Source organism: Asterias amurensis, chromosome 8 (assembly GCF_032118995.1).
Source record: "Asterias amurensis chromosome 8, ASM3211899v1".
NCBI lineage: Eukaryota > Metazoa > Echinodermata > Asteroidea > Forcipulatida > Asteriidae > Asterias > Asterias amurensis.
Window position 1 is genome coordinate 4170607 of NC_092655.1, and position 27626 is coordinate 4198232.

General features: G+C 38.7%; 1 protein-coding gene across 3 annotated transcripts; it reads left to right on the forward strand.

The window, feature by feature from the left end:
* On the forward strand, window positions 1-27626 carry LOC139940690 (WD repeat-containing protein 11-like). 3 transcript variants are annotated; one of them, XM_071937049.1, is made up of 26 exons: window positions 1-152; window positions 1378-1447; window positions 1982-2177; window positions 3433-3606; window positions 3868-4081; window positions 4487-4690; window positions 4944-5077; window positions 7370-7707; window positions 8056-8263; window positions 8606-8690; window positions 9239-9418; window positions 10008-10116; window positions 10662-10767; window positions 11204-11447; window positions 12056-12170; window positions 12774-12942; window positions 13286-13397; window positions 15037-15084; window positions 18589-18811; window positions 19186-19377; window positions 19790-19885; window positions 20383-20548; window positions 20906-21003; window positions 21527-21672; window positions 22228-22307; window positions 22843-27626. In XM_071937049.1, the coding sequence occupies exons 1-26, from the start codon at window positions 88-90 to the stop codon at window positions 22983-22985; spliced, it is 3915 nt and encodes a 1304-aa protein (XP_071793150.1). In that variant the 5' UTR covers window positions 1-87; the 3' UTR covers window positions 22986-27626. The 3 variants fall into 3 exon arrangements, with proteins under 3 accessions (XP_071793150.1, XP_071793151.1, XP_071793152.1); XM_071937050.1 differs by having other exon boundaries at window positions 4944-5056; XM_071937051.1 differs by lacking the exon at window positions 15037-15084.

Genomic DNA, 27626 nt, shown 5'->3' on the forward strand with positions numbered 1-27626 from the left:
TGGATTGGAAAATCCCGTCCAAATTAGCTCGGAAAGGAACACTTTTATAAGATTTTCAACATGTTAAAGTGAGGTGTCTGTCTCAAAATGAACATTTTTCCAAGGACCATCACTGGTGCTTTGCATGCCCAGAATAAAAATGCCTGTGACTGGTAAGTAAAACATTTTCTGAGGTCTTTTTTTTCGGGGACATTTTATTTTTATTTTTACATCACATGGTCACGGTCCCCAACAACACAAATTCAACGAGTTGGCATTTCATTTTCCAAGGAAACTAAATTGTTGAATGAATATTTGAAATAATAATGATGTAACAATCAGCTCTTGCTAACCCCCAACCCCTCTTGGCAATTCCAACGGACTAAAGCATTGGATTGGCCCAACAATTGGGGCAAAACAAACTGACAGAGCAAAGAAAATGGCGCGTATTTTAACCAGACATTTTCTTTTGAAAAATTAGTCGGGCAGCAATATGCAGGTCCGTTTTGTTTTTACAGAGGTCGATATCTCAAAACAAATTACTGGAGAACGAATATCTGTATCCAACCATGATTCAACCATCCCCCAACCATTGGTGGGGTAGATTTTCAACCAACATCTGCTCCGAAGCGAAAGCAATCCCTTTTTTTTTCTCTTTTCTTTTTTTACCTTTCGATGTTTGCATATTTGTTTGTATTCTTTACCATATGTTCTAGATTTCTTCTCAACTAAGGCTTACGATTTAATTTTTTTTATTTATTGTATATATAATTTTAATGTTATTGTTTGTATTTCGCGCCATGACTACATTACAAAGCACTTGGATTTGTGCGCCTTAGTTTTCATTATTATGATTGTTATTATTATATTATCTCGATGCCTTTGGAAGTTTTGCCATTTGGACCTGCCCACTTTTTTTCTGATCCTGTACAGAAAAAATTAGACCCAGTAACTGCGGCGCTGCATTCCTTTTTAAATTTTTATATTTATCTTTCGTACTACTACTAGTACTAGCGCCCTGGGAAATACATAAAATGCGATGCAGCATTCCCTGATATGGCATAATTTTGAACAGGGAAGCCACTAAAAAAGCCTCAAAACAACAAACATACCCCCAAAAATTGTTTTTAAAATGCCTACTGGCTTCTTGATATGTCTTTGGTACAACCAGGTATTTCAATATACTCACAAATTTTTGCCTAAATCAATGGAAACTTGCGCAGTCTATTACAAGTAACAGCAAATGCATGGTTGTCAGTTACAAAGTTGTCTCAAAGTTATAACAATTTTTACTGATTAATTTTGGTTTTTACCCATGATACACCGATGTGTGTTAGACCTTCGTAACTCATGAATTAATTTATTGAATTAATTTTGAAAATTGTTTTTTTCTAATAGGGGATGGCAGTCATTAATGGCATATGGGTGCCATTCGTCCGTAGTGGTAGTTGATACCAAAGCCGTCCAGGTAAGCAGCCTAAGTACCTTTATTCTGTCTAGTTCATTAAATATCAGCTGTTGCCTACCCTTTTGCCCACCCTCTTGTCCATCCTCAAAGATCAAGAAGTGACACAGAAAAGTGTAATGCGACTGACCATGGAATTTCCCATTAAGCACAAAAAGTAGCTACATGGTAGTGCAAGTGACTGGCATTCTGCTTATTTTTGCTTAGCAGCAGAATATTGTTCAGCAATATTTTCATCTTTTAAGATGTTCTGTTAGAATGGCTCTTTGTTCTATCTCAGCAATTTAAGAGTATAATGGGTGATAGGGCATTAGGTCTGGTTTTGCACTCAAACATTTTGATAGGAGGAACTAGGTCAGATACTGTAGCACATTTACCATGAAAATATTTGTAGAAAAGACACAGGGTAGTTACAGACCTGCGTTTCGAGAGAGATTGACCACCACTTCACCAACAAGAGTGCCCCAGACTTGTAAGGGTATGCTTGTCTAGTGCAAGTGATGTAAGATTAATTACTGCTTTTAATCTCTCAACCAGGTCATCCAGACATTAGAGAAGCATAAGAGTACAGTCGTGAAGGTGAGGTGGGCTAGAGAGAACTACCATCACACTATCGACGCTCCCTACATGCTGAGACTCGCCTCTGCCGATGCAGGGGGGCAGATCATTGTATGGGACGTCAAGGATGCATCAGAAAGAGCAAGCTTCAGTGAAGGAACTAAACCGGTCCTGGGTAAGTTTTTTTTAAAGTCGATTAGACGTGTTTCAGATTTGTTACTTTGTAAAACCCTTATAGCCCTAACCTCCAGGCATTTATGATATCAAGTGCGCATCAAATTCAAGTTCAGGTGGTTAAGTCGTTGGGGTTCTGGTTCTTGACACTTGTGTCCTTGAGCATGATGCTTTACTATCATTGCCTCTCTTCACCAGGGGGTTCATGTATAAATGTAATACTGTGTAATGACTGCGAGGGTAGAGGTTGATATCGCATTTGAAAAAGCCTTTGGAGCGCCATAGCAGCCATAGGCTGTATACTTCCCAGGGAGTTGAGAAAGATTAGTTCTAAGTATGTTTTGGCCCCATTTAAAGCACTACATGTGGTGCTATAAGAACTAATTAGACCCTATTAATACTATTATGACTCTTATATTTTGGTTTGCAGTAACACCATGCGTGTATCTACTTGCTGCGTAAATTGTGTTCTTTTGAGAAAGTGTCTTGCTTTATATTCTACTCCAGCAGAGTAGATTATAAATTATTGAAGAATTCAGACAGGGCATTCAAATTAATGTCAATGCACAAGTATCAGTGAATAACATTATCGAGAACTGCACTGCCTCAAACTAGATGTGTGTGAATCCAGCAATGCCTAGTAGGATTGAGTAATTTAAATTGGAATTTAAAATGGATTAGCTGCTCCTGACACGGTTCTGAATTCAGTCTTTTCATCCACGAGCTTCAAGCCCAGTAGCAGCATGAAAACTAGGTTGGCTAAATTAATAAGAAGCAAGTTATACGCTAACGTGTTCAATGTAATCTCGTTACATACCTGTACACAGATGTGCATAATTTAGCCTGAGTTTTCTTATGAAGTTTCAGTTTTTTGTAACCAGATTTAAGTGCGCGTATATTTACAAATTCGATGAAAATAAGGAATTGGATTAATATATATATTTTTTAGGTGCATCCTCTTAAAAAAAAGAAGTAAAAGTTTGGGTCCTACATTTAGCAGTGGGTACTGCACAAAATTTGTGATATTTGCATGGTAGATAAACCTAGAGTTGTATGCACTTATAAATCTCTAATCTTTGACTGTATTTTTATGCCCAATCCAAGTTAAAATTTCATCATAAAAAATATAACTGTCAGTATACAGATAAGCGTATTAATTTTAGGCTAATTAATTTATGTAGCATTCCAAACTCCACTGAAAATCCCCCAAAATCCAGTTTTGTTTTTCTTATCTTTTGATGATTATTTATCCCCAGATCTGGAGTGGTTATCAACTCAAGATGCTTCCCATGATCTCCTTGTGGCTTTACACCCTCCTTACTCCATCGTACTGTGGAACGCAGACACTGGCATCAAGCTCTGGAAGAAAACGTTCACCGATTCTATTGTTTCTATGACCTTCGACCCGTTCGAACCGTCAAATATTGCACGTGAGGGAAAAACTTATTACAACTAAGTAAACAATATATAGGTAACTCAAGTGAGATTCGAACCAACCATGTCTGCCTTTGAAAACAGATGCCTTTCAGTTTATATTGTTTCTTTTCACTCCAACCTGACAAACTTAAAATGAAAAACCAAATTCTGTTTAGCATATTTAAGTTTTCTTTCACTCATATCAGGCTTTTTAACAATAAATGAAGATGTTCGTGGTCCAAGTTGTTCACATTTATTTATTTTAATTCATCCAGTACTTGGCAATGACTGCATCCTCTTTGTGAATGACTTCAGTATTAACAAATCACCGTCCAGCAATGGCCGTAAATTCTACATTACAACTCCGGTTGTCGGTAACAGTGGACCCAGCCCATCCAGCAGCAGCACTAACCTACCCGGTGGAGTCGATAAGAAGATTGGGAACCGCTTCAGGAGGGTGCGACTGTTAGTTGGAGATAATAAACCAAGGTAAGATGTTGAACAGGGAAAAGGAGAAGAGGTCGACACAGGAGAAGATGGAGGGATATCTCTGTGTTTTCCTCCCACTTTTCCTCCCTCTTTTGGCTAGTACAGTGATTAAGTTTGTTTTTTGGAGAGTCCTTGGCTTCACAACTAGAATAAAACCTTTCCGAATAATAGACACTGTTGGCGTGACAGGTCATTTTCTTCAGCTGCACTGCTCATCTGGAACTCTCTACCACTTAATCTTAGATCTTGTATTTGTACCACAACAGTGGAATCTTGAGTTATTTATTTGTGTCTGTTACGTCTTCTTTTTGGTTTTTACTGCACATTTTTGTGCTGCTTTTTATAATACCCTACATGGTGGATTTGTGCATGCTACAATTACAACAATTTTTTTTTTCCTTGAAGGAACTCGCAGTCCTCTGTGGAAGACACGGACACCATCACTCTTAATGAGTGTCTCCAGATGTCTTACCTTCAGTCCAGGAAGCAACATCTCCTTCTGGTCTACCCTAGAGAAATCCTCATCTTAGACCTGGATATCTATCAGACGGTCGGCATGATCCCTATGGAACGCAGTGGAAGTCCCTTCCAGCAGGTCTACCCTTGCAAGTAAGTATTTGTCACATTTCTTATCTTGATTCAAAAAGATTTAGCACGACCACCATCAGCTCCCCTGAGTTATTTTCATTTTAAAGGTTCTGTATACGCGATTAGTAATCACTCTGAAAATTAATGGTTACAAACAACTTTTGAAAGTATTCAACATTGTTGTCTTCGTCATGTCCATTTTTGTTCTAATTGTCTGTCCGTACGTTCTTGTTTGAAAATGTTTTTCAAACGTCAATAACATTGTTTTCCTCAGGCAGCGTGATGTGTTGGTATGTCTACATGAGAATGGGAGCATCACTGTGAGGGTTCGACGGCGACCCCGCCCACCAGCCAGCCCCAGTGCCGTCACACCTATCGACCAAATTGGTAACTTTGTTGGACTAACAGGTACCAGCTAGCTAACACGCATGAAATGCTTACTGATTACCATCACTCATTAAAGGCACTGGACATGTTTTTGATTGCACTCCCTTTGTTGTTTTTTCCTGTTAATCTCGGAGCGCTTTGCAACCTTAGGAAAAGGCGCCGTATAAATGGTGTTATTATTATTATTATTATTATTATTATTATTATTATTATTATTATTATTATTTATATTCTCACAAAACTTTACTTCAGAGGAAGCCGTTTCTCACAATTTTTAATACTATCAACAGCTCTCCGTTGCTTGTTACCAAATAAATTTTGATGCTAATAATTATTTTGAGTAATTACCAATATAGTGTCCACTGCCTTTAATGCATGTTTATTCTATCAGGATGGAATGGGCACTTAGTTTACTCATGCCCAATTTCGTAGAGCTGCTCAAGCAGAAAATGTTGCTTTATAATTTCTGCTTAGCAAAAAATCAGCAGGATACTGGTCATTAATGTTGATTTGGTATTTTGGCTGGTAACTTTGGTGCTCTTAGCTACTTGTTGTGCTTAAGCAGCTCTGTGAAACTGGGCCCAGATGTAGCTTGATCGCACTGTTAACAATTCTATGATGGTACTAAAGTCGTTTACCATTCATTTGGGCAATACGTTGTTTTTTTGTAACTGCCAGATTTTTTAATTTTTTAAATATTGTTGTCACTATTGAGCCCTTACTTAACAAAGTCAAGACTTTAATTGTCCCTCGTAAAGGGCACCATGATTTGTTCTATTCAACAAAATATGGATTTATTTTTTTTACCTTGAAACAGTCAAATCTTGGCCGTAAAGCCATGGCAGATAATTTAATGACTGTTTTAATATCCCAACCTTATGGATGCATTCTGCATATAGATGTGTCAAGGTAGCGACCTTGACAATCGCAATAAGTCGCTAGTCACAATCCACTCGGGTGAATCCAAGCATAACATAGACAATTCCCAGCTGGTGTCATTGACAAGTACAATTCAATCAATCAGCAATGTTTCATTTCATGGAGTCGCACTTTTCAAAAAACTCCTAGGCTCGCTGACTCGTGGAGAACATGTGCTCAGGAGGAACTTACATGCCACAGTGGCATCTTAAAGACACTGGACACTATTGATAATTACTCAAAATAAGTGTTAGCATAAGAAGTTACTCGGAAACAAGCGATGGAGAGCTGTTTATAGTATAAAACTCCCTTTGAAGTAACCTAGTTTTTGTGATTGAGGTTATTTCTCTTTCAAATATTAAAAAGACTTGAAGCCTGAAGCTTTTTTTTAGGCATTTGAAATTACACAAATTTGTGCAACAAGGTTTTTTTTTCTTTCACTATTTTTGGGGCAACTTTGATTATTAATTGAGCTCAAATTTGTTCTTCACTTGTCCATTGACTAAGTAGCCAGCAGGACTAGTTAGCTTGTCCTTTCTATAGTCCGTCACCTTTTCTACTGGTTCCTCACCTTTTCTAATGGTCCATAGGGATGCTTTTAAACACTGAACCAGCTAGCTGGACCACTCAAGGTGTTTTAACTGGCTAACATTGGTGTGCATTGCATATGGGATTAACATCTGGTGTTGGAATCAGTACAGATGGTGCCTAATTGAACACGGTTATATTACTGCAATTTAACGAGAAGAAGCCACTATTGTTATGGCCATGCGGATCAATAACTTGACAGGTGGATAAACAATTTGGTATAAGGCAAGACGTAATTCTTTCACAGATGCTGCAAATTAATATTGTTGTAATTTATTTTGATAAGAGTCTCATTCTTCTTCATTTCATTTGATTAATTTCATGCTAATGATTTCTGTTTTAAACCTTTTTCTTGCTGTGCTTAAATTTATGTGTGTTGTACGATAATACAAATAAAAATAATTAGTTCTTCTGAAGCGCATTTCACAATAAACATATTATTGCGCTTTACATTAGTGCCCTTCTTTTTCAGAAATTGTTTTCACAAATACTTGCAGACTTGTGACTACAACCCTGGCCAAATAATACTCTCCCTTGTTACTTGTTCCCGCACTGCCTTGCTTTAAACAAATTAAAAATGAAAATACACAATGAACATTTACTGCTCGCTGAGTAGGGTGTAAAAAAAAAAAAAAAAATGCTTTTGTTGCGGGGGCCTGAAATTTACAGCAAACTATACACTCTGGTTAAGCTGTGCATATTTTGTGAACATCAGCATTCTATATTAATTGTGGTACATGTACAAAGAGTGTTATTAGCCCATTGTCAACTTACCTAGATCTTTTCTACTAAACTCAATTTCCGTAGGTGGTGATTCCCTTCAAAGTGACCCCCATGACATCATCTACGACCTCCGCTGTCAGTCCGACCCGCTGCGAGTCACCAAACACATGCGCGCGTTCGGCCTGGCGTGCTGCATGTCCACTGAGCGTCAGATGGGCCTGCTGATGAGCGATGGGCGGACGTTAATCTGGTCTTTGATGACCGTTAACCACGTGGCCAGCAGCACCAGTAATGTCCATACACAGATGGTCCTGTCACCGTTGTATTCGCCTGGTACAGTGCCGAGTGTGGTCAACAATGACTTTGAATTCCTGCCGCCTTTACCTACTGCAGCGGGGCAGCCCACACTACCCTACCCAAAGGTGAGGGATTTTACAGGGGTGTAGCCAAGATTAATTAAAAATGTTGATAGTATTGGCTTATTGTATCGATCAAATCTGTTCACTTGTTTTTTCCAAATGGCGACTACCCCAAAACAATCTATACTTTTCTTTTGTCTTTTGGACACCCTGTTTCTAATTTGGACACCCTGTTTTATCTGTCATTTACATGTAACCGGTTGTCAGTGAACATTTTGGACAGCCAGTTTTTAAGTTACCAACAAATCTGGGCACCCTTTTATTTAATCCTGGCTCAATTACTGCTTTGTGGAATAAAACCATTGGAGGTAAAACATATGTATATTGTTTTCTAAATACTCATGATTGAAGGTGTCTCTAGGAGATCTAATCTGTCAGACCAACATCACTGGAGACCTTAACGGTCTGCAGCAGCAGCAGCAGCAAGGTCGTGGGGTCATCCTGAAGTTTGTTATGACTGGACTGAACAGCGGCGTCGCCTCAGTGCCCACCGTCATCAGGATGTGCCCACCAGTCACAACCAGAAACATTCACAAGTATCGACCGCTCGTCGCTTTAGGTAAAACAAATAATATGACAGAAAACCAAAAATTAAATAGATAAATGAATCCTTGAAACTGGTGGCATAAGATAAGTTTTTAGAAGAGATTTGAACTTTGTAGTACAAAGACAAGATGCGTGGCGTAGCTGAAGAAATAAGACCTGTCACCCAAGGAGTGATGGGACTTGGGTTCAATGAGGAGAAGCATGGAACTGGATCGAAGATTCCTTGACAGAGTAACAACTTGAAGTAGTTCTAAAATATGGTGGGGATTGTAAAGTTAGTCTATCTTTTCCTTCATTCTAATTTCTTTTTTGATATTATGTATTTTGTTTATCGTCTTTAACCTTGTACTTTCAGGGTCCTCAACTGGGCTTGTTCAGGTCTTTAATCTGACTACAGGATCCCTGTGGCGTGAATATAACATTCATACAGCGTCAATCAGGTTAGTACAAGAGATTCAAAGTGCAGAAGTGGAAACTCTGTCGTTGGAACCCCGGGGGTCGTGCCTCCCTTTCTCTAATCTTTTATCTTGACACCACCTCCCCCCTTTAAAATTGGTCCCTTTTATATATACTGTCTTATGGCAGAGCCCTGTTTCTTAATGAAGGTTGCTACATTTTACAGTTCACTTTACAATTAACACTGCATGCATGATGTTCTTCCCACTTATGTTTGTTTTCTGATTTTGTTTTGTCCCAGGGAAAAATCAGAAAAAAATTATGATGAAATAGCCTGAAAAGTCTTCTAAAACCTGTTACATGTGATGTAGGTCGGCTTATAACATTTTGGCGTTTTTTTTTTCCAAGGGTCAGATATCATGCCTGAAAATTGTTGTTGAACTTTGTCTGGACATTTTTGGTCAAAACTTTTAATTATGCATTGTTTGGACATCGTCAGGTAAGAGTGGCTTCTCATAACGTCCACCAACCAACCACTTTGGAATTGTGCCCAAATATCTCTGAATTGTTTTTGATTTCTTTTTTGCTCCAGGGGAATAGAGTGGGTGAGTTTGACCAGCTTCCTCTCATACAGCTATCACAACCCTCCAAGTAATGGACTGGTCCGCAACGAGCTACTGCTCCTTGATCTTGTCAACGGTCGTACCACTCTACTACGGGGACACAAAGGAGACGAAGCTCCTATAGAGGCTGTCAAGGTGTCTCATTTGAAGTAAGAAAACCAGGGATCTATTTCATGGGGCCCAGGGCTTGATTTCATGAAGAGTTAAGATTTATTCTCACTGTAAATCACTCTTGAATGCCAAGCAAAGTGTGATGTCGCTTGGTGTAGTGGTGTCTTGGCTTGCCTTCCACTTCTGGGACCCGGGTTCGAATCCTGTGGGGGCAGTACGTGGGTTTGGTTTAAGTCCCTACTTGACTACGGGGGCTTTCCCTTGAACAACTCTCTGTGGTTTTGCTCCCACATTTAAAACTGAAATTTCTTCATCATCTTCTCTCCTCATTCAGTGTTTTTCTGCAAGATGCTGTGGCACAATATGCAGCCAATCAAACCATAAACACCTTCTCTGTTTGATAAGTGCACTGGGTTCTAATACCAAACACACAGGACTAACTGCGTTTATCCAATCTGAAGGACAAAGATATTGCAATACGGATCACGATGATGATATTGACAACTCATCTTAGCCCTTCTTATATAGCTCATATGTGTCACTCAGTGACGCTCAAGGCGCTTATTGGCGCTCAAGATAACAAAAACTAATTTCTTGTTACTTGCACCATTTTCCTTGTAAATCCAGACAGTACTTTATAGTCATGCTGAAGGAGAAGCCGTTTGAGATTTGGGACTTGAAGAATCGTACAATGCTACGAGAGATGCCCACCTCCTTCCCAATCGTCACAGCATTGGTGAGATCTCTCTCTGTTATTGCCCAACTAATTTATCAACAATAAATAATTCCGCTGAAGTAATTTTATTGTATTTTATCCTATACCATTTAAAATTTACACAGTCACTTTCCCTTGTGGTTAATTACTTGAGATCTGAAACAAAAAAGCTTCATCCCCTTAAGGTGATCCCCTGGCTGCTACTTCCCAGGTTGTATCGTTAATTTGGGTGTGATCTCTGGCTATATGGCAGGTAACGATTGAATGTCCTCTGACCGGCATACCCAATCAAAGATACCCAATCAAAGATATTGACAAAATAGGGAGACCGCCAATGTAAGACTAGATAGCTCAGTTGGTAGAGTGCCGGCATGTTAAACTGGAGGTCATTAGTTCAAATCCCGCTCTAGTAAACAATTTAAGTTCAACCTCAAAATGGCCTTAAGATTTGAGATTTTTCATCAAAAGCCTTCCCTTGTCAAGATAAATTTTTGTCATGATTCAATGATTTCTATTTTGTATTTCCTTTGAAACTGAAATGAAATTGATGGAATTGCTTTTGATAGGAATGGTCTCCGACTCATCACAAGAAGCGATCTGCAGTCAGCATTCAGGAATCCGTCGGTAGCTCCTCGCTACTGGATTCAACCAGTAGCTCTCATCACATCCTAGGTAAGAGTAGCTCCATTCCTGGGGTGCTCATCAGGGTATTGAAATAATGCTAATTCGTTCTTACATAGGGAATTTTACAATACTGTACCAATGCGCTATACATTAGTGCCCTGGTCAATGGGCCAAAACATTCCTGTAATCTTTCTCAGATCCCATAATTCCCATGAATATTTCCCCCATCTACCCCACATACTGCGCCACATCACCTTTGTAAACCATTACATGGTGCGATGTAAAGGAGTAGGTCATAGTTCAAACATAGTCGCACATACCTTGCAGGAAAATAGTGTATGTAAAAGCGCCATGAGCGTCACTGAGTGACGGATATGAGCGCTATATATGAAGCCACTTTAACTATTATTATTACAGGGACTCAAGGTTGTAAATCCAACTCATCTAAATTGTCTTTATTCACTGAAATTGATCTTTCTCTCAGATGGCAGCGGAGACGGCAAGGTGTCTCAGGTGACTACGACCAAGGAGCACTTCTTCTTTGCCGAGAGCAACCGCATGCTGCATCACTTCTGGGTGGAGGGGAGCGTGGTCAAGGAGGGGTCACGCTTGCCGTCGGACAGCGGTCTGGGGTCCATTACATGCATGACATGGAAGGGTGAAACACTAGTCATGGGAGACGCCGACGGGAACCTTGGAGTATGGGATCTGAAGGCTAGGGTCTCTAGGTATGTATGGGCTTTGAATTAACCCCACGGCACCCACAGAAATGCGGCACTTTCTTGGCAGAACAGCCAAATTCAAAAAGTGACATTTTGAAAATTTGAAAATGAAAACTGCCCAGATATTATCTTGCTTATAAGAAACCAACATTTTTTAGTTGGACTGTTTAACCATTTAAGGGTCAAACAGCCCTGGTGTCATGTGCTTTTACTGTTGTGCCCTCTGCAAGGATGCAATACAAACTTACATTATCTTCATAGAAGTGTCCCTTACTAGGGGAATATTGGTATGCCCCTTCAAGAGCTAAGTTCAAGGGCTTCATGTACATGGACAACAGGGCCCAATTTCATAGAGCTGCTTAAAGGCAGGGTATACTTAGGGCAATTGTCAAAGACCAGTATCATCACTTGGTTTATCCCAACATATGCGTTTAATGACAAACCTGTGAATATTTGGGCTCAATTGGTCATCGAAGTTGCAAGAGTTGGTCATCATGTATGTATCTTGGTCATCGAAGTTGCAAGAGTTGGTCATCATGTATGTATCACTTGTTCCTGTCGTATTGATGTAATTTCATTTTATCTGATGGAAGTTATTTTCTGATCCCATCCAGGAACTACCCTACTCACCGCTCCTCCATAAAGAAGGTAAAGTTTGCGCCGGGTAAAGGCAACCTCAAAGTACTGTGTCTATGGAGTGAGGGTCTTGATATATGGGACATCAAAGAGGTAGGATCTCACCCTAATTTTATTCAAAATATTTACAAAATATCATGGTGGCCTGTCTTGGCCGAGCAGTCTAGGTTATTGGACCCAAACTCTGGTGTTGTCAGCAGCAGAGTGTGGGTTTAAATCCTGGTCAAGACACTGGTGCCCTTGAACATGGCACTTGACCACAAGTGCTTCGTTAAAAGTTGGGATGGTAGTACATTCTGCTTTACCAGTCAGACTCCTAGGGAAATGATACCCATGTCTGCAACCTTATGGACAGTGAAGGGGGGTAACCCTGTTTCAGCCCCAGGAGTATAGGTGGCAATATGTCCCTGTTGACAGTTGTTTGGAGTTGATTTGGAGCCCAAATCAGTTAAGTGTAGCCCTCAGCGCAGGGTAGAGTGTAATGGAGAATTGGTGAGGAGGCTTTCCTCCTGCAGTGGAGTGAAATAGGCTAGAGAGACAGACATACAGACAGACAACCCTCACCGTCATGTGGCCGTTTGGCCTTGTGAGTGGGGGCGATATCTCTCAAAAAAAAGATCAATGTAATAGCCTACTAAGACTAAAGGTTAAGGATTAAAATATTTCTTTACAAATCCCTTTTTTTTTATTCTACAGGTGAAGGGTACAAGTTCCATGAAGGTGTCCAAAGAGCAGGTGAAACTAATTGATGCAGATTGGGCGGCGTCAGATAAACCCATTGTGGTTAGCTCTGATGGTTGTATACGTGTTTATGATATCAAACTCAAGACAACATGCTCTGCTATGGACTATGCAGAATTTGCTGGTGAGTTGATTGGACTTGTATGTATATGTTTTATTTATCTGCCATCTCAGCCGTCGCTTTCACCAAACTCTTCCTAACTTAGGATTAATCTTTGGACTTGGGGCGGGTTCAGTTCTGTTTCCAAATAAATAGGACGCTTTGAATCCAACCCAAGTCAGGTCGAGTTACTCGTCCTAACTCGAGTTGGGATAAATCCTGGCGTTTTGTGAATTCGGCTGCATGAATAGAGTAATCTTTCAAGCTCCTCTTTGATATTTTTAAGTACTGAGTATACAGTGCTAACACACATTTGCATTATAGTAAAACCCAAATTAATACCTTAAATTATCTGGTTGCTTTTCAGATCCAGTGTTCTGTCCGTATTTATTATCGCCCAAAGCTGCTTTAGCCATGAAGTACACAATGCAGCACCAGCCATGGAACGAAGAGTATACTCTGCAACTCACAAAGGAATAGTAAGTACTCCTTCAGTTCATGATGTATTTCAGTGCACAAATATTGCTAAGCAGTCTTTAAATTCTTGCTTAGTAAGCTTGACTGGTCACCAGCCCATGTAAGCCATGTATGTGTACGCTTTCAATACTGGAACTCAGTTTGTTGTTGCTTAGCATCCTGTCAAATGGCGGATACATGATTGTTCAACTTTCCTTTGCAAAATGTCGTTGTCATTGGTTTGATGATTTGTAATAATTGTAAAAAAAGTTCAACCTGATTTGAAACAGATTCTTTGGAGAAAACTATACAAATGTGTAATAGAATTTGTTTCTTTGGAAAGAAGTTGTATGATTTTGTCTATGAACAAGTTATCTTTAAGCAAATTAGTGCGCCAACTTTCAACGCAAACCAAAATATTTATAGTATTCAAACTGCCTCTAGCTATCGGGCAATCTCGGTGGTCTAGTTGGTAAGACATCTGCTCTAGAATTGTAAAGTTCATGGGTTCAAATCCCACTCAAGTAATATGCCTGAAAGACGATATAAGCATAAGAAGTTATATCCTGACTGCTGAGGCCTTCATTAAGACGCCCTTACACTTTGCAACTCGCCATCTTGCTTTTTTTCTTCGTGATTGTTTGAGATTTGTTCTGACAAAACCAAAACAAAGTTGAGAGTTCTTAAGTTTGAGTTGTTACTATTTCCAAATTTTGCTGGTTTGTGGCTTTCTGGAAATGTAGTTGGTAATGAAAGTATCTTGCCGATGTAGCTCGCTTACATAAGGTATTAACCAATTTAATGAATGGAAAACAAATGAAAACAAATGAAAACAAATTATGAAATTGCACTGAGGACCTTATAGGAAAAGATGACTTAATATGTCTTTGAATCAAGATTGCCTGAATGGGTTTTCTGTTAGTGCAATCTGCTCTACTAGCCAGGTTCCTAGTGGATGATACCCATGCGTATACCTTACGGTCTGTGAAGGGGGTAACCCTGTTTCAGTCCCAGGAGTCAGTAAGTGGTTGCCTCTGGTGGCAGTTGCTTTGGGTCACCTTGAAGTGCTTCTGCCTCATGATGTTTCGCGATATCCCAATTAAAAAAGTACAAAAATTGTGTATAGAATAGCTCTTTCAGCATTCTCCTGAAGATGATCAGAGCATACTAATTGAAATGTTGAGTCAACAACTGGTTCTTTTCAGAACCAACACTACTCAAAAACAGATATTCAATTTCAATGGGCAATTTCCACGGTAACGGAAGGACGTTTTGACTCATTAAACAACATTTAAATCGTGGATATCTTTAACAGTTTAATTAGTTTCATCAAGCAAATGTCTCAGTTTCTTTTATTAATAACTGCCTTCAAAATGGCCTCCTCTTTTTGGCTGAAAAACTTTTAGTTTATAAAATATGAATATTAATAAGATCGGTAACGGAAGTACGCCAATGGTGTTGTTTAATGAGTCAAAACGTCCTTCCGTTACCGTGGAATTGCCCTACTGTAAACTTCTCTTAGTTAGAATAGCTCTGAATTCTTGGTCTCAATTGCTTCATGTTTAGTCGTCTTCTATCAATCACTCTAGATACCTTCAGCTCACTCGTCAAATTCAATGTCACGTTCTCTTCGTCTCCTTTAATGATGTTTCTCTCTCGCAGCATTCGTGATAAACCGCCCCTCCCCAGTGAGGACAAGCCACGCCCCCAGTAAGAACCCTGACAAGATGATCGTGTCTATTTATATATTCACTCTGGAGTGTTTTCTGTTGTGTTTTTTTGTTATCTCTCTAATTGATGTTTTCAGTTGTATTTGTTTTTTTACGCCATCAGCTGTTATCTTCCACATCATCACAAACACTTTGTAGCTTGACAAGTTATTTTCTTAGAAATTTCTTCTTTCACTCTAGACCTAGTGTGAACCCTTAATCCAATGCCTGAGTATTTTGCTCGCCCTTCTTGCTTTTAGAAACCAAAACACTAGGCACTTTCTTAGCGAGTTAGTTTTTGCCAAGCACATAATAACTAATTTGATTGACAATTTATTTAGTTGACAGATTATTTTTTTGAAGCTCTTTCCTTCTTGCTAACATAGAAGTAGTAGCAAATTACTGAGTATCCAACGTCATCCATAGTTGTATTTTAACCTATCCCAGACAGATGTGGATATTTCCTTCTTTACATCTTGAGCTTTTTACTGGCATTTTCAGCACTTATTTTGTTCATCTGAACATAATTTTGATGAGCTTTGACTGATGAAATATCCATTGTAGAATGTAGATGGTTGGAGATCGAATCCGAACAGAGTTGCACAAAATCGGTTTATAATGCTCCAAATTGCCCATGCCACCCACAGCGATTGCCATGGTACCATGTGCTTTTGCTATGGTGCACTCTGCAAAGCTCCAATACAAGTTAACAGTGCCCCTTAAAGAGCGAAGTTCAAGGCTGAAATGCGTATGCACCAGTGTTGTGTAAGACTTATTGCTATGGTTATTATTATTGCAATCACATCGGCTAAATTCTCCCCCCCAAAAAAAACAAAAATAGCAAGATTGAGGATTTTTTTTTTCAGCACTGCACAGAATTGTAGAAACCGGCTTTATAGTTATACAAAAATATCAATTTTGAGTAATGGTGTCTTCCTCCCTGCTTCTATTCCATCCCTGACAACCTTTTTCCCTACTCCATCTCCTCCGCCAACCCACCACCGACTTCATCCCCCCGGCAGTTTCCATGACCCCTGTTGGCTGCCTCATTCCTCCTCGTCCTCAGTGTCTGATGAGGACAGCTTGAACGGTAGCGAAGACGGAGAGATGCAACGGTGGTATGCATGCATCGTCACTATATTGTCTGCTTCTTCATTTCCTCAATAGTTGTGTGCATGAAATACCGCTACTTATTGCATCCTTTGATTGTTGCTGTCTTGTGAGAAATTCTAGGTTAGATTCTAATTATAATAAAGATTTGCACTGCGCAAATATACATGTACAGCCTGCTGGGTGTTCAAGGTGCAGTAAGAAGAAAAAGAAGAAAAAAAAGAGGCACATAACTAGTCCTTGAAAACCTGCTATCTAGTAGAATTACTGCATTGTATTGTGGTCAATGCTAGGGTACACTAATCCTTTGCAATTACTGCATTGGATAGTGTTAGGTTAGACATGTTAGACTCCATCCATTACAATCACTGCATTGGATATTGCTGTCTATTGATAATAAATACTAGGTTAGAATCACCGCTTTGGATATTACTGTCTTGTGTTTATAAACGCCAAGTTAGATTCTATCTAGTAGAATCACTGTGTTGGATATTGCTGTCTTTTGATTATGAACACCAAGTTAGATTCTACGTAATAGAATCACTTCATTGGACGTAAGATTGTATCCAGTAGACTAAATTTTGGACATTAGATTGTGTTTGTTGAAACGCTGTATTGGATATTGCTGGGGTTTTTTGTGATATGCACCAAGTTAGGTTCTATCTAGTAGAATCACCGCTTTGTCTATTGCTGTCTTGTGATAGTAAACTTAAGGAACATTTTATGTAGCACCAAGGGTTCACAAGGTGCATTACACAATGCCTTTACACAACGGACCTATGACTTTACATCCCATCCGAAGAATGAAGCAGTATCGGTCCAGTGTCTAGCTTTGTGTATTTTTCTTGGTTAAATGTTACTCTTTAGAACGTTGTAGCGAGCAGGAGTTTCTGTACGTAGGTAGTATTCTTGAACAACAACATCTTTTGTAATGTGAAGTTGTCTTTCCTATCAGATTTTACTTCGGCATTGAGCCATCCAGTTACTGTAAGGCCGGGTCCTAAAAGCCATAGGGTCTACCCCCAGACAACACCCTTTTTTAGGACCAGCGGGTGGAGGGGGGGGGGGGTAGTACTCATACAGAGCTGGAAACTCTTCCGGACTTTGCAGATTATAAACATTTCTCATGTGCTGAAGATGAGCTAATTTGGAATCTCCCTGATTATAAAAAAAACTCCTTTTTGTGTCAAATGTAATTCTGACTATCTCCCTGATAGTTGTACAAAATCTTCCTGTCAGCAACTCTGCAAGTGCTATGGTTTTAAACTCCTTGAATCCGACTAATCAATTTCGAATTCATCGCATGAAGGCGTTTTTTGATTACTTTTTTATTTTTATTTTTAACTTAAAACATCTGCATGATCCTTAACATAAATGTCTTAAAGTATTTGACAATAGAAAATGAAACTTTTGACGCTGAAATAGGGCCCATTTTCATAAAGCTGCTTAGCAAAAAAGACTCGCTTAAACTTGTTAAAAAGAAGGATTTTCACCTTTTAGAAGACATGGAAACTGTCACTTTTTGCATCTGGCAGGATCTCTGTGAAGTAAAAGATAGTCAATCTTTGCACATAGTTTACACTTTAAGAACATACACAATTAACACATTACCATTCCTCCCTTTTGCATTTTGTTTCAACTGTTGTCGTCCTACATGCACGTACTGAACTAACATCCAACCTGTATAGTTTTCTCCCAACCAAAAAGTTGCATCAGTGTGTTACATTGTTTAAGCTGCTAACCCATATATTCATGTTTAATACTAATCGCATCGATTCAATTCGCCAAGTGTTGATACGTTTACATTAGTCAAATCTGCATTACATTACTGCAATATTTATGTCTGATTTATATTAATTCGTTCACAATTGACTTACAATTTTAGTTTTTTTTTCATTTGACTGAATTTGAGTGTGTGCATGTCTTAAGACTCTTTTTTGTTTCTTCCTTTTTTTACAAAAATGAAATCTATGATTCTTTCTCATTTTCTAGCAGTTTGTGTGTTAGTTTTTAGCACATTTCCAAACAATGTGGCTGCACCCGTTTCTAGTTTATATCAAAAGGCAATGGCGTATTGATAATTGTATACTTGCAAAAATTATGTTAAGTTGAGTCTTATAAAAGAAGGGAGAAGTTAAGGGGTTGTAAGTTTCTAATCAAGCTGTTTTTTAAAAGTTAGTTCATTTTCATTGTAGTATGCTCTTGATCCTTTCAAAGAACATTTGGAATCCCTGGTTGAACAAACTTTATTAACATTCAATCCATCTCAAATTATGCTGTTCAACTTATGTTCTTAAATCCCATAATCTTGCCCTAAGAAACTCTAAAAAAAAATTTGAAATTCTGTTTCCGAAGTGTTTCAAAGGTTTCTCTTCTTATTATCCCGTTGATGTAGCGAGACTCCAGAGGATGAGAACTTCATCAAAGCAGTCAATGATCAATTTGACATCATGCCAGAGAAGATCAAGAACTACCTCCCTGTTTGCCCTTATGGTACGGCCCAGCGCTGCCTGATTGCTGCACAGCTCTTTGGGGATGAGGCAGAGACCATTTTCTGGACAGTGGGGTCCCAGTATCTAAAAGCTGAGAAGGCCAGAATGAACTGCGTGGTTCATAAGGTGAGCAACACTCTTGAAATTCATTATAAGGTTTACTGGATGCTGAAACGGGTAAGTAATCGGAGTACGGGTTCAAGTCTCGTTCTTGACACTTGTGTAATTGAGCAAGATGCTATGCTACAATTGCTTCTCTTCACCCAGAGGTATAAATGGGTACCCCGATAGGGTAGAGGTTTATTTTGTGTATGAAAAAGCTACTGCGGTACCATGAGAGCCCTGGGCTGTATACTTCCAGGGAGCTGAAAAAGATTACAGGGATGTTATTGGCCCATTGACCAGGGCACTACTTTTAGGCACGTCGATAGGGTGATTATATAATGCGCTTTTTAAGAACTATTTATACAATTAAATATTATTATTCAATTTGTCTTCAGGACTCGCCAGAGAACCCTGGACCTGGTGTGATCTTTGATCTGTACCACAGCGACGGTCCAGGCCATATGCAGAGCAGTCAGGCATCGTTACTCATGGACACCACAGAAGAGGATGTTTCGACCTGCTCATGCATCAAAGAACCCCTGCTAGATACATGCTATGATATGCTGTGTGATAGCAAGTCATATCAGGTGGGTCATAGTTCATAGGTCACAGGTTGTTATGACCTGCTCTTGTATGATATGCTTCGTTCCTTCGTTCGTTTATTGTTCGTTCGTTTGTTTGTTCATTCATTTTGTTCGGTCATGTATTAAAGTTCTCCTCAGCTAAATACAAAAACGTAAGCCATCTCTCTCAGGTCTCCATAATTCCAGTTATCTATCTCTAGTTGTCCCGAAATCACAAAGATCATGGGGTGATTGAGCATTTGCTTCCGCCGCTCCTCGCTTGTTAAACAAGCTTCCCAACGCAGGGAAGCAATGTTGGACTTTTTATAGTTTCATTATCAAATTGAAATAACATTATTGTACATCATAAATATCTTTATAATGGTTGGTATTATTGTTCAATTGTCTTTTTGCTTTTAAAAACCTTTTCCGACAGAAATATCAACTGGAACGCATCAGTCTTCATGACAGTAAAAGAACGAGTCACGAGCACACCATGAAATGTGCAGAGAATCTTATCCTGATGGGACAGGTAAACATTAAGAAGAAACAAAATGGACAAACTTTTGAAAGACACCTTGCAAAACTCTCATAAAGTGTCCTTACTGACATGACAGTGGCGTGAGGAGGCTAATCATTGGACGATAGCTGTTCTTTGTGCTAGAAAAAATGTGCGTGACCCTAAGAAAGATTTTTTCTATAATTGCTTCTCTACACAAAGCGGTATAAGTGGATGCCTGCGAGGGTAGAGGTCGATATTGTGTTTGATAAAGCCTTCTGAGAGCACACCTGCTCAGTCTGTATACTACCTAGGGAGCTGAGAAAGATAAAAGGATTGTTGTTAGCCCAATAACCAGGGCACTGATGTAAAGTGCGGTGAGACGGTCATTGTAAAATGCATTATTTCAGAACTAGTTATTATTATTATTATTATTACTATTTTTATGTTCGAAGCCTTAAATTTAAAGGCCATTATCAGGTATATCTATGTCGCCTGAACACAAAACGATTTTTTTGTTTGTGCCACAGTTTGATCGAGCCGTGCAGCTGTACTTAGAGACAGAGGCAGAGAATAGCAACTATTATCTGGACTCCATCTTGGCCTGCCTTGTTGCCACAGTGAAATCAACAGGAGCATCTCAGAGTACCATCAAGCTGGTTGCTACGAGCCTCATTGCTAACGGCAAACTCTCGGGTAAGTCTGGAGTCTGTGTCGCTGATGGTTGGCCTTGAACCCTTCTACTGTCTGACCAATCAATGTTAGCTTTCAAGCTTTTGGCTAATTTTTTTATTGTGGGTGTAACATTGTTATGTTTTACTCTTTGCTGTTTTTCTTGATTGTAGTGATTTTATGTAACACACTTTTTAACACTTTATGGTGAAATGCGCACAATAAATGTGGTTTATTATTGTTGTTATTATTCATTCAAGTCAGCTTTTATTTCATGCGTCTCTTCTCAAGATAAACATCAAAATATTACATGGATTAAACTCTTGTCAGGTATTTACGAATGTAATTCAGATTGTTGATTATTTATTTATTTTTTTGCAGAGGGGGTTCAACTTCTTTGCCTGATTAACAAAGGAATTGACGCTTGCCGATACCTGATTACATATGGTGAATGGAGCCAAGCTGTGTGGCTAGCTAAGGTATGCTCAATCATATTCTTGTTATTCTGATCTCTCAATTGTTTGTGTACAAGGCAGTCTACAAGCTTTTGCTATTAATGGGTCATGCCTCCATACAGTTTCAGTCTCTGAAAATTAAGTTGATTATTTTGATGTTTGTCTGGAAATAAATGTTTTTTTTTCTTCAAATAGTTTAATATTACCTCAACCTACTAAGAATCACCTATGGCAGTGAATTTAATAACAAGAAACTCCCGCTAAGGGAAAATAGTATGTCGTTCTGGCAAATCTCCTACCGTACACGCAGGTAGTAGTTTAGAAGCAGAACATTTCTTTTCAGAACTAAAGTAGTCTGAATTAATCCCAGAGTTTCTGGTTCACAAAGCAAGCACCCTCTTTGCTTAGCAAAAATTGAGTTGTGCACCAGCCACAACATATAAACTAAATGTAATTTTGGCTGGCAACATGTTTCTGCAGAGCAATTCTATTCTGAACCCACAATGAGAGCCTCTACTGAATGATGTGATTTGTATTTCTCCCGCAGGCCACTCTGCCGTTTCCTGAATACAGCGAGGTCCTACGTCGATACGTTGACTTCCTCTGTTCCCCTACATACAATCAGAAGACCAAGGCCATTCTTGTCCTCCTGTCTCTGGGCCAGTTCCAACGAGTACTTGAGCTTCTCATGAGGTGAGTCAAGAAATCTCATATAATGAGTCCCCTTAATATAGGTTTCCTGGCCATTTTCAGTAAAAAAAATAGATCCATTTCATGATTAACACAGTTGAAATCAACCTGTTTCCTCTGATCCACTCAACTAGCGTTTCCTGAGCTTTTGATATATTCAATGTCATATATAGAAAGGTTTGTAGTAACACCATGTAATGACTCTAATGAGTTGGGGGTGGTTCTGAAAAGAACCGTTGGTTTTCAACTCGACGTTTCGATCAGTATGCTCTGAACGTCTTCAATGTTGTTTTCATGCCCTTTTATTTAGCGTCTTGTAAGGGTTTTACAAGGTGATGTGGTGCTACATGTATCTTCTGCCTGAATTACATAGGCCAGGCCTTTCTCTCGACCATAAGCGAACCGAGTTGTTTCTAAGTTGGACACCTAGGGCTTAATGTCCCATCCACATGCTTAAGCAATAAGGTTTTTGTTCAGCTGATTATTTATGAATTTAAAGAATTTAAAATACACTTGACTAAACCCCTTCCCTTCATTTTGTCATTCTTCTCTTTCTAGTATGCACTACTACGACCGAGCTGGAATGTTTGCAGAGGCCTGTATGGAGTTTGAAGTCTTGCCCGACACTGACGATATTAATATCCTTTTCAAAAACATCTTATTAATTTTTTTAATTTTTTTTTTATATACATTTTTTATGCTGGCAGCTTTTGGGAATTTGAGTTGTACAACAACATGAAGCATCAGAGCTGGGAATCATTTCATGGCTCTGCTTTTTGTAAGCACAGAATTGGTGCTAAGCAAAGCAGGGAATTCCACACTTACAACGCGTGTCTTTCACAGGTTGACTGAGTATTTATATTTGTGTACATGCGTTTCCCATGTTACTAAACATTCTTCACAATACACATCACGTGCCCAAATTTGGCGCTTGCATAAGCATAGAAATTGGGCTCAATGTTTGTTTTGTTTTTCCACCATTGCTCACTAGTCAAGGTTATTAGGTGCTAATTGCTTCTCTGAAACAAAACTACACTGGCAGGTCAAAATTGATGCAAACACGTCAAAGTTATAGCTGACAAAATAGTGCAAGGCTTGAGCTTGTAATTCATGATCGGTTTAAATTTAATATTCTTAATTCAGTGTTGATTTCCTTGACTTTGTTGTTCTCATGGAGTCTTCTTGAGAAAGTCTACTTGGAGTATGCTCGTTACCTATTGGCGTTAGGCAACCGCAAAGCCTATGGGTATTACTGTAACAAGGCAGCAGAGAAGGCACAGAAAGTGAACCAGGAACTGGAGTGGATGGAAGGCTGATGTGTGGAGAATGTAATGCCTGTAGGCCTTGAACAGAAAGTGAACCAGGAACTAGTGTCAAAGGAAGGCTGTTATGCGCAGACCTGTAGGCATTGCGAACAATGTCAACCAGGATCTAGTGTCGATGGATGGCTGATGTCTGGAGAATGTAATGCCTGTAGGCCTTGCAAAGAAAGTGAACAAAGAACTAGTGTCGATGGAAGGCAGATCTCTTGGCATTGCAAACAATGTCAACCAGGAACTAGTGTTGATGGAAGGCTGATATGTGGAAAAGACCTGTTGTAGGCCTTACAAAGGAAGTGAACAAGGAACTGGTGTCGAAGGACGGCTTAGGCATTGCGAACAATGTCAAACAGGAACTAGTGTCTATGGATGGCTGATGTGTAGATATGTTAATTCTGTTGGACTTGCAAAGAGAGTGAACAAGGAACTATCTATCAGCAGTCATCACAATTTGGAAAACCTGTTTTTGACACTATATTTCAAGAGACTGGATTCGAGGCACCCCCCATGTACTCACTGCGCTGATAAGAAATGCTTAGAGGTTAGTAGTCATTCTAAGTATTGCTTTGGTGTTGCCACCCTTCCTACCCCCCCCCCCTCCTCGCCCCACCCAATAGCCATCTTTAGACATGGTAGTACTCCTATAGTGTTCACCATCATAATTAACAAGGCCTAATTGAGTTAAGGGTATTCAAATGATTGTTTTTTACAATACAAATCTATTTGTCATCTCATGTGAACTCAAATACTTCATTGATCAAAATTTTGTTTAATGAATTTCAACATTCAGCAAAGATCAATGCAGTTCTTGTTGAAGTAGGTCTTTAAACTAAATCCAAAAACCTATCTTTAAATACCCTTGACCTCGTATCCCTGTATTACTTATGAAGGTATTGATTAGAAGCTGCTAATTTAGCCTTTTGTCAAGATGTTCATGGCTTTGACAGCCTTGTAGCGCTGCGATCTCAGGCGACTGAATTAACCCTAAACCATTGAATGAATGAGTGACTGGAACAGGAGACCACACATGCGAGTGGCAAAGCCACAAGAGCCTTTTCCCAATTTGTTTTGCATTTTTTAAATGTTTTTCTTTATACATGTATCTTGATTTTAAGTAACCTAACAAGGTAGCAAAAATCCAAACCCACCAGAAGTGGCTGGTGTCATTGGGTCAGCATATAAACACACAACAAATTATGCAAATTAACAATGTCCAGGACCTTACTTATTTCCATACAACTTACTGATGCCTTTTTTGTAACTTGAGCTATGATTCAAGCTATATTTAGGGAAAAATTGATACTTGAAAAATAGTCCAAAAAATGGAAAAACAACAAGGGGTAAGTCCAGGATTTTTATCAAATTTTGGCAAATTTTGCAGTTTTAATTTTTTGCTCAAAAATGATGCAGTAGGCTCTACTGATGCCCTTTTATATAACTTGAGCTATGTTTCAAGCTATATTTAGGGAAATATTGATACTTGAAAAATAGTCCAAAAAAATGGAAAAACGACAAGGGGCAAAAGTCCAGGATTTTTATCAAATTTTGGCAAATTTTGCAGTTTTAATTTTTTGCTCAAAAATGATGCAGTAGGCTCTACTGATGCCCTTTTATATAACTTGAGCTATGTTTCAAGCTATATTTAGGGAAATATTGATACTTGAAAAATAGTCCAAAAAAATGGAAAAACGACAAGGGGCAAGTCCAGGATTTTTATCAAATTTTGGCAAATTTTGCAGTTTTAATTTTTTGCTCTAAAATGATGCAGTAGGCTCTACTGATGCCCTTTTATATAACTTGAGCTATGTTTCAAGCTATATTTAGGGAAATATTGATACTTAAAAAATAGTAAAAAAAATGGAAAAACCACAAGGGGTAAGTCCAGGATTTTTATCAAATGTTGGCAAATTTTGCAGTTTTAATTTTTTGCTCTAAAATGATGCAGTAGGCTCTACTGATGCCCTTTTATATAACTTGAGCTATGTTTCAAGCTATATTTAGGGAAATATTGATACTTGAAAAATAGTCAAAAAAATGGAAAAACGATAAGGAGTAAGTCCAGGATTTTTATCAAATTTTGGCAAATTTGCAGTTTTATTTTTTTGCTCTAAAATGATGCAGTAGGCTCTACTGATGCCCTTTTATATAACTTGAGCTATGTTTCAAGCTATATTTAGGGAAATATTGATTTTATGTTATAAAATGATGCAGTAGACTCGAATTAAGCTTTGCGTCTTGTTTTATGGACCCTACCAAGTATACAAAGAAGTAAAAGTTTTTGGCAAATTTTGTTGCAAACTATGAATAATTCATTAACAAAACTTGAGTATAGTTAGAAAAGGCCCTCGACTCATGCGTGTGTTTCCCTTTCCAGTTGCGCTGCTGCTCTTTGAAGCTGTCAAGCCATGAAGCCCTTGACAAAAGGCTACTGCTAAACATGTGTAAAAACTTGTACAGTTACAGAGTCAATATTTATATATGGATGTAATATAATAACAAGTAATTGATTAATTACAATGACAACTCACCTTGTTAAAAAAGTGTTTAGATTTATATTCGATTCAGAAGTGTTCTTCTCTTTTTGATGGATTGGGGGGAAATCGCATGAATTTGATTGGGTGTCAATGAATTTGAATTCATTTTTTGCGAAAATACAAGGAGAACCTTTGTGAATTGTTTCCAATCAATTCTTATAAAAGCCTTTTTTATATTAACAAATTTCCTTCTGTTATAGTAGGGAACATTGATTTTAAAATGTGTCACTAGCCAATAGACCCCTTGCACAACGTGCAGTGCACTATCTGTGCTTTTCTTCTCCGCCATTTTGATAGTCAAAACAGGACTTGATTCCCAAAATTATACAAATGGTAGATTTGCATTCTAAAAAGGTAGGCAAGAGGTCTATAGGCCACAACAACACTGTAGGGAGAGAGTTGCAATAACTTGTGAGGAGACACCATTTTGGGTTTCAAAATGTGCACATACTGTACATAAATGTACAGGGTTGTGTAACATTGCGACCAAAAATGGCGTCCAGCAACCACGTGACCAAATACAATTTGTCCCTCCATGTTGCAACTCTCTCAATACACAGCTCTGGAGGGTTTACTGAAGACTAAAAGGAAAGGTACATAATGTACAATGTAACATTTGGTTATCAGTTTTTATGCCCCACAATTCTGAGAAGAGTTACTGGCAGTAGTACTTCTCAGATTGTGTGTTCCAAAGAAATGTGATTATGTTAAAGGCAGTGGACACTTTTGGTAATTACTCACAATAATTATAAGCATAAAAGCTTACTAGGTGACGAGTAATGGGGAGAGCTTGATGGTATAAAACATTGTGAGAAACGGCTCCCTCTGAAGTGACATAGTTTTCAAAAAAGAAGTTATTTTCCACGAGTTTGATTTCGAGACCTCAGATTTAGAATTTGAGGTCTCGAAATCAACCATCTAAATGCACACAATTGCGTGTGACAAGGTTTTTCTTCTTTTATTATTATCTCGCAACTTCAACGCCAATTGAGCTAAAATTTTCACAGGTTTTGTTATTTTATACAAATGTTGAGATACACCAAGTGAGAACACTGGTCTTTGACAATTACCAATAGTTTCCAGTGTCTTTAAAAGATGTCATTTTGTATGCCCCAAAATTAGAATCTGAGAAGAGTTACTGTCAGTAATGTTTCTCAGACTGTGTGATCCGAAGTAACGCTGTTTTGTTAAAAGATGTCAGTTTTTATGCCCCAAAATTAGAATCTGAGAAGAGTTACTGTCAGTAATGCTTCTCAGATTGTGTATTCCATTCTGCGTAAACACAATGCTCTGGATTTTTGTCGATATAAGGAGACCACCTTTTTGGAAGGAAATTTTCACATGTTAGTTTTATTGTATACATCTACATTTATATAGGATTACAACGATTGAATTGTTCCAAAAAACCAAAAGTATACTTTGCCTTTAAGTAAAGACTGGTCAAACCACAGTCATATATGGACCCAATTTCATAGTGCTGCTGAAGTGTTGGCTAAGCATAATTGATTTCACAGGTAAGCAAGAAAATTAGGCGGCCATCTTGCACATTCACCATTGATTTGTATGGACCGATCCGGCCTCTCAATCAAACTGTGCGCGTTCAACCATTCGACCAATCACAGCAATGATTGTGGTCGGACAAACCTGGACATGCATGCGCGCATATTTGGCACGCGCGGCACACTCTTGCAGAACGTCATTGGGAGTGCTTGTACACGAGTCTTGCTCACGTGTGCGGTGGGCGGAGCTTAGTGGAAAGCCGGAACAGTCCATTGTTACGTCATAACAATTCATTTTTATACAGTAAGCACTGGAAGTTTAGCAAACATCTCAATGTTCTTCTGGTCGGCAGCGCTATAAAGTAAAAATCACACAGTAAGCACAAAATTGGCCGCTAAGCAGCTCTATGAAACTGGGCCCAGGTATAGACTGTCATACTAGATGCAGCACTGCATAAAAAACATGGCCAATTACTTAGCACTATTTTCTCAATTAATCTTACTGTGGTTGTAAATGAAATGTATGGAACGGTTTATTGTGAACTTTACTATGAAAATGATGAAAGATAATTAAAAATAAATATTTGGTGACTCATTAGTACCAA

Coding starts and splice junctions, on each gene's coding strand:
- LOC139940690 (XM_071937049.1), top strand. CDS start 88: ATGAACATTTTTCCAAGGACCATCACTGGTGCTTTGCATGCCCAGAAT. Junction 11,448..12,055: donor CTGAAGGCTAGGGTCTCTAG/GTATGTATGGGC, acceptor GATCCCATCCAG/GAACTACCCTACTCACCGCT. Junction 19,378..19,789: donor GTGATAGCAAGTCATATCAG/GTGGGTCATAGT, acceptor CTTTTCCGACAG/AAATATCAACTGGAACGCAT.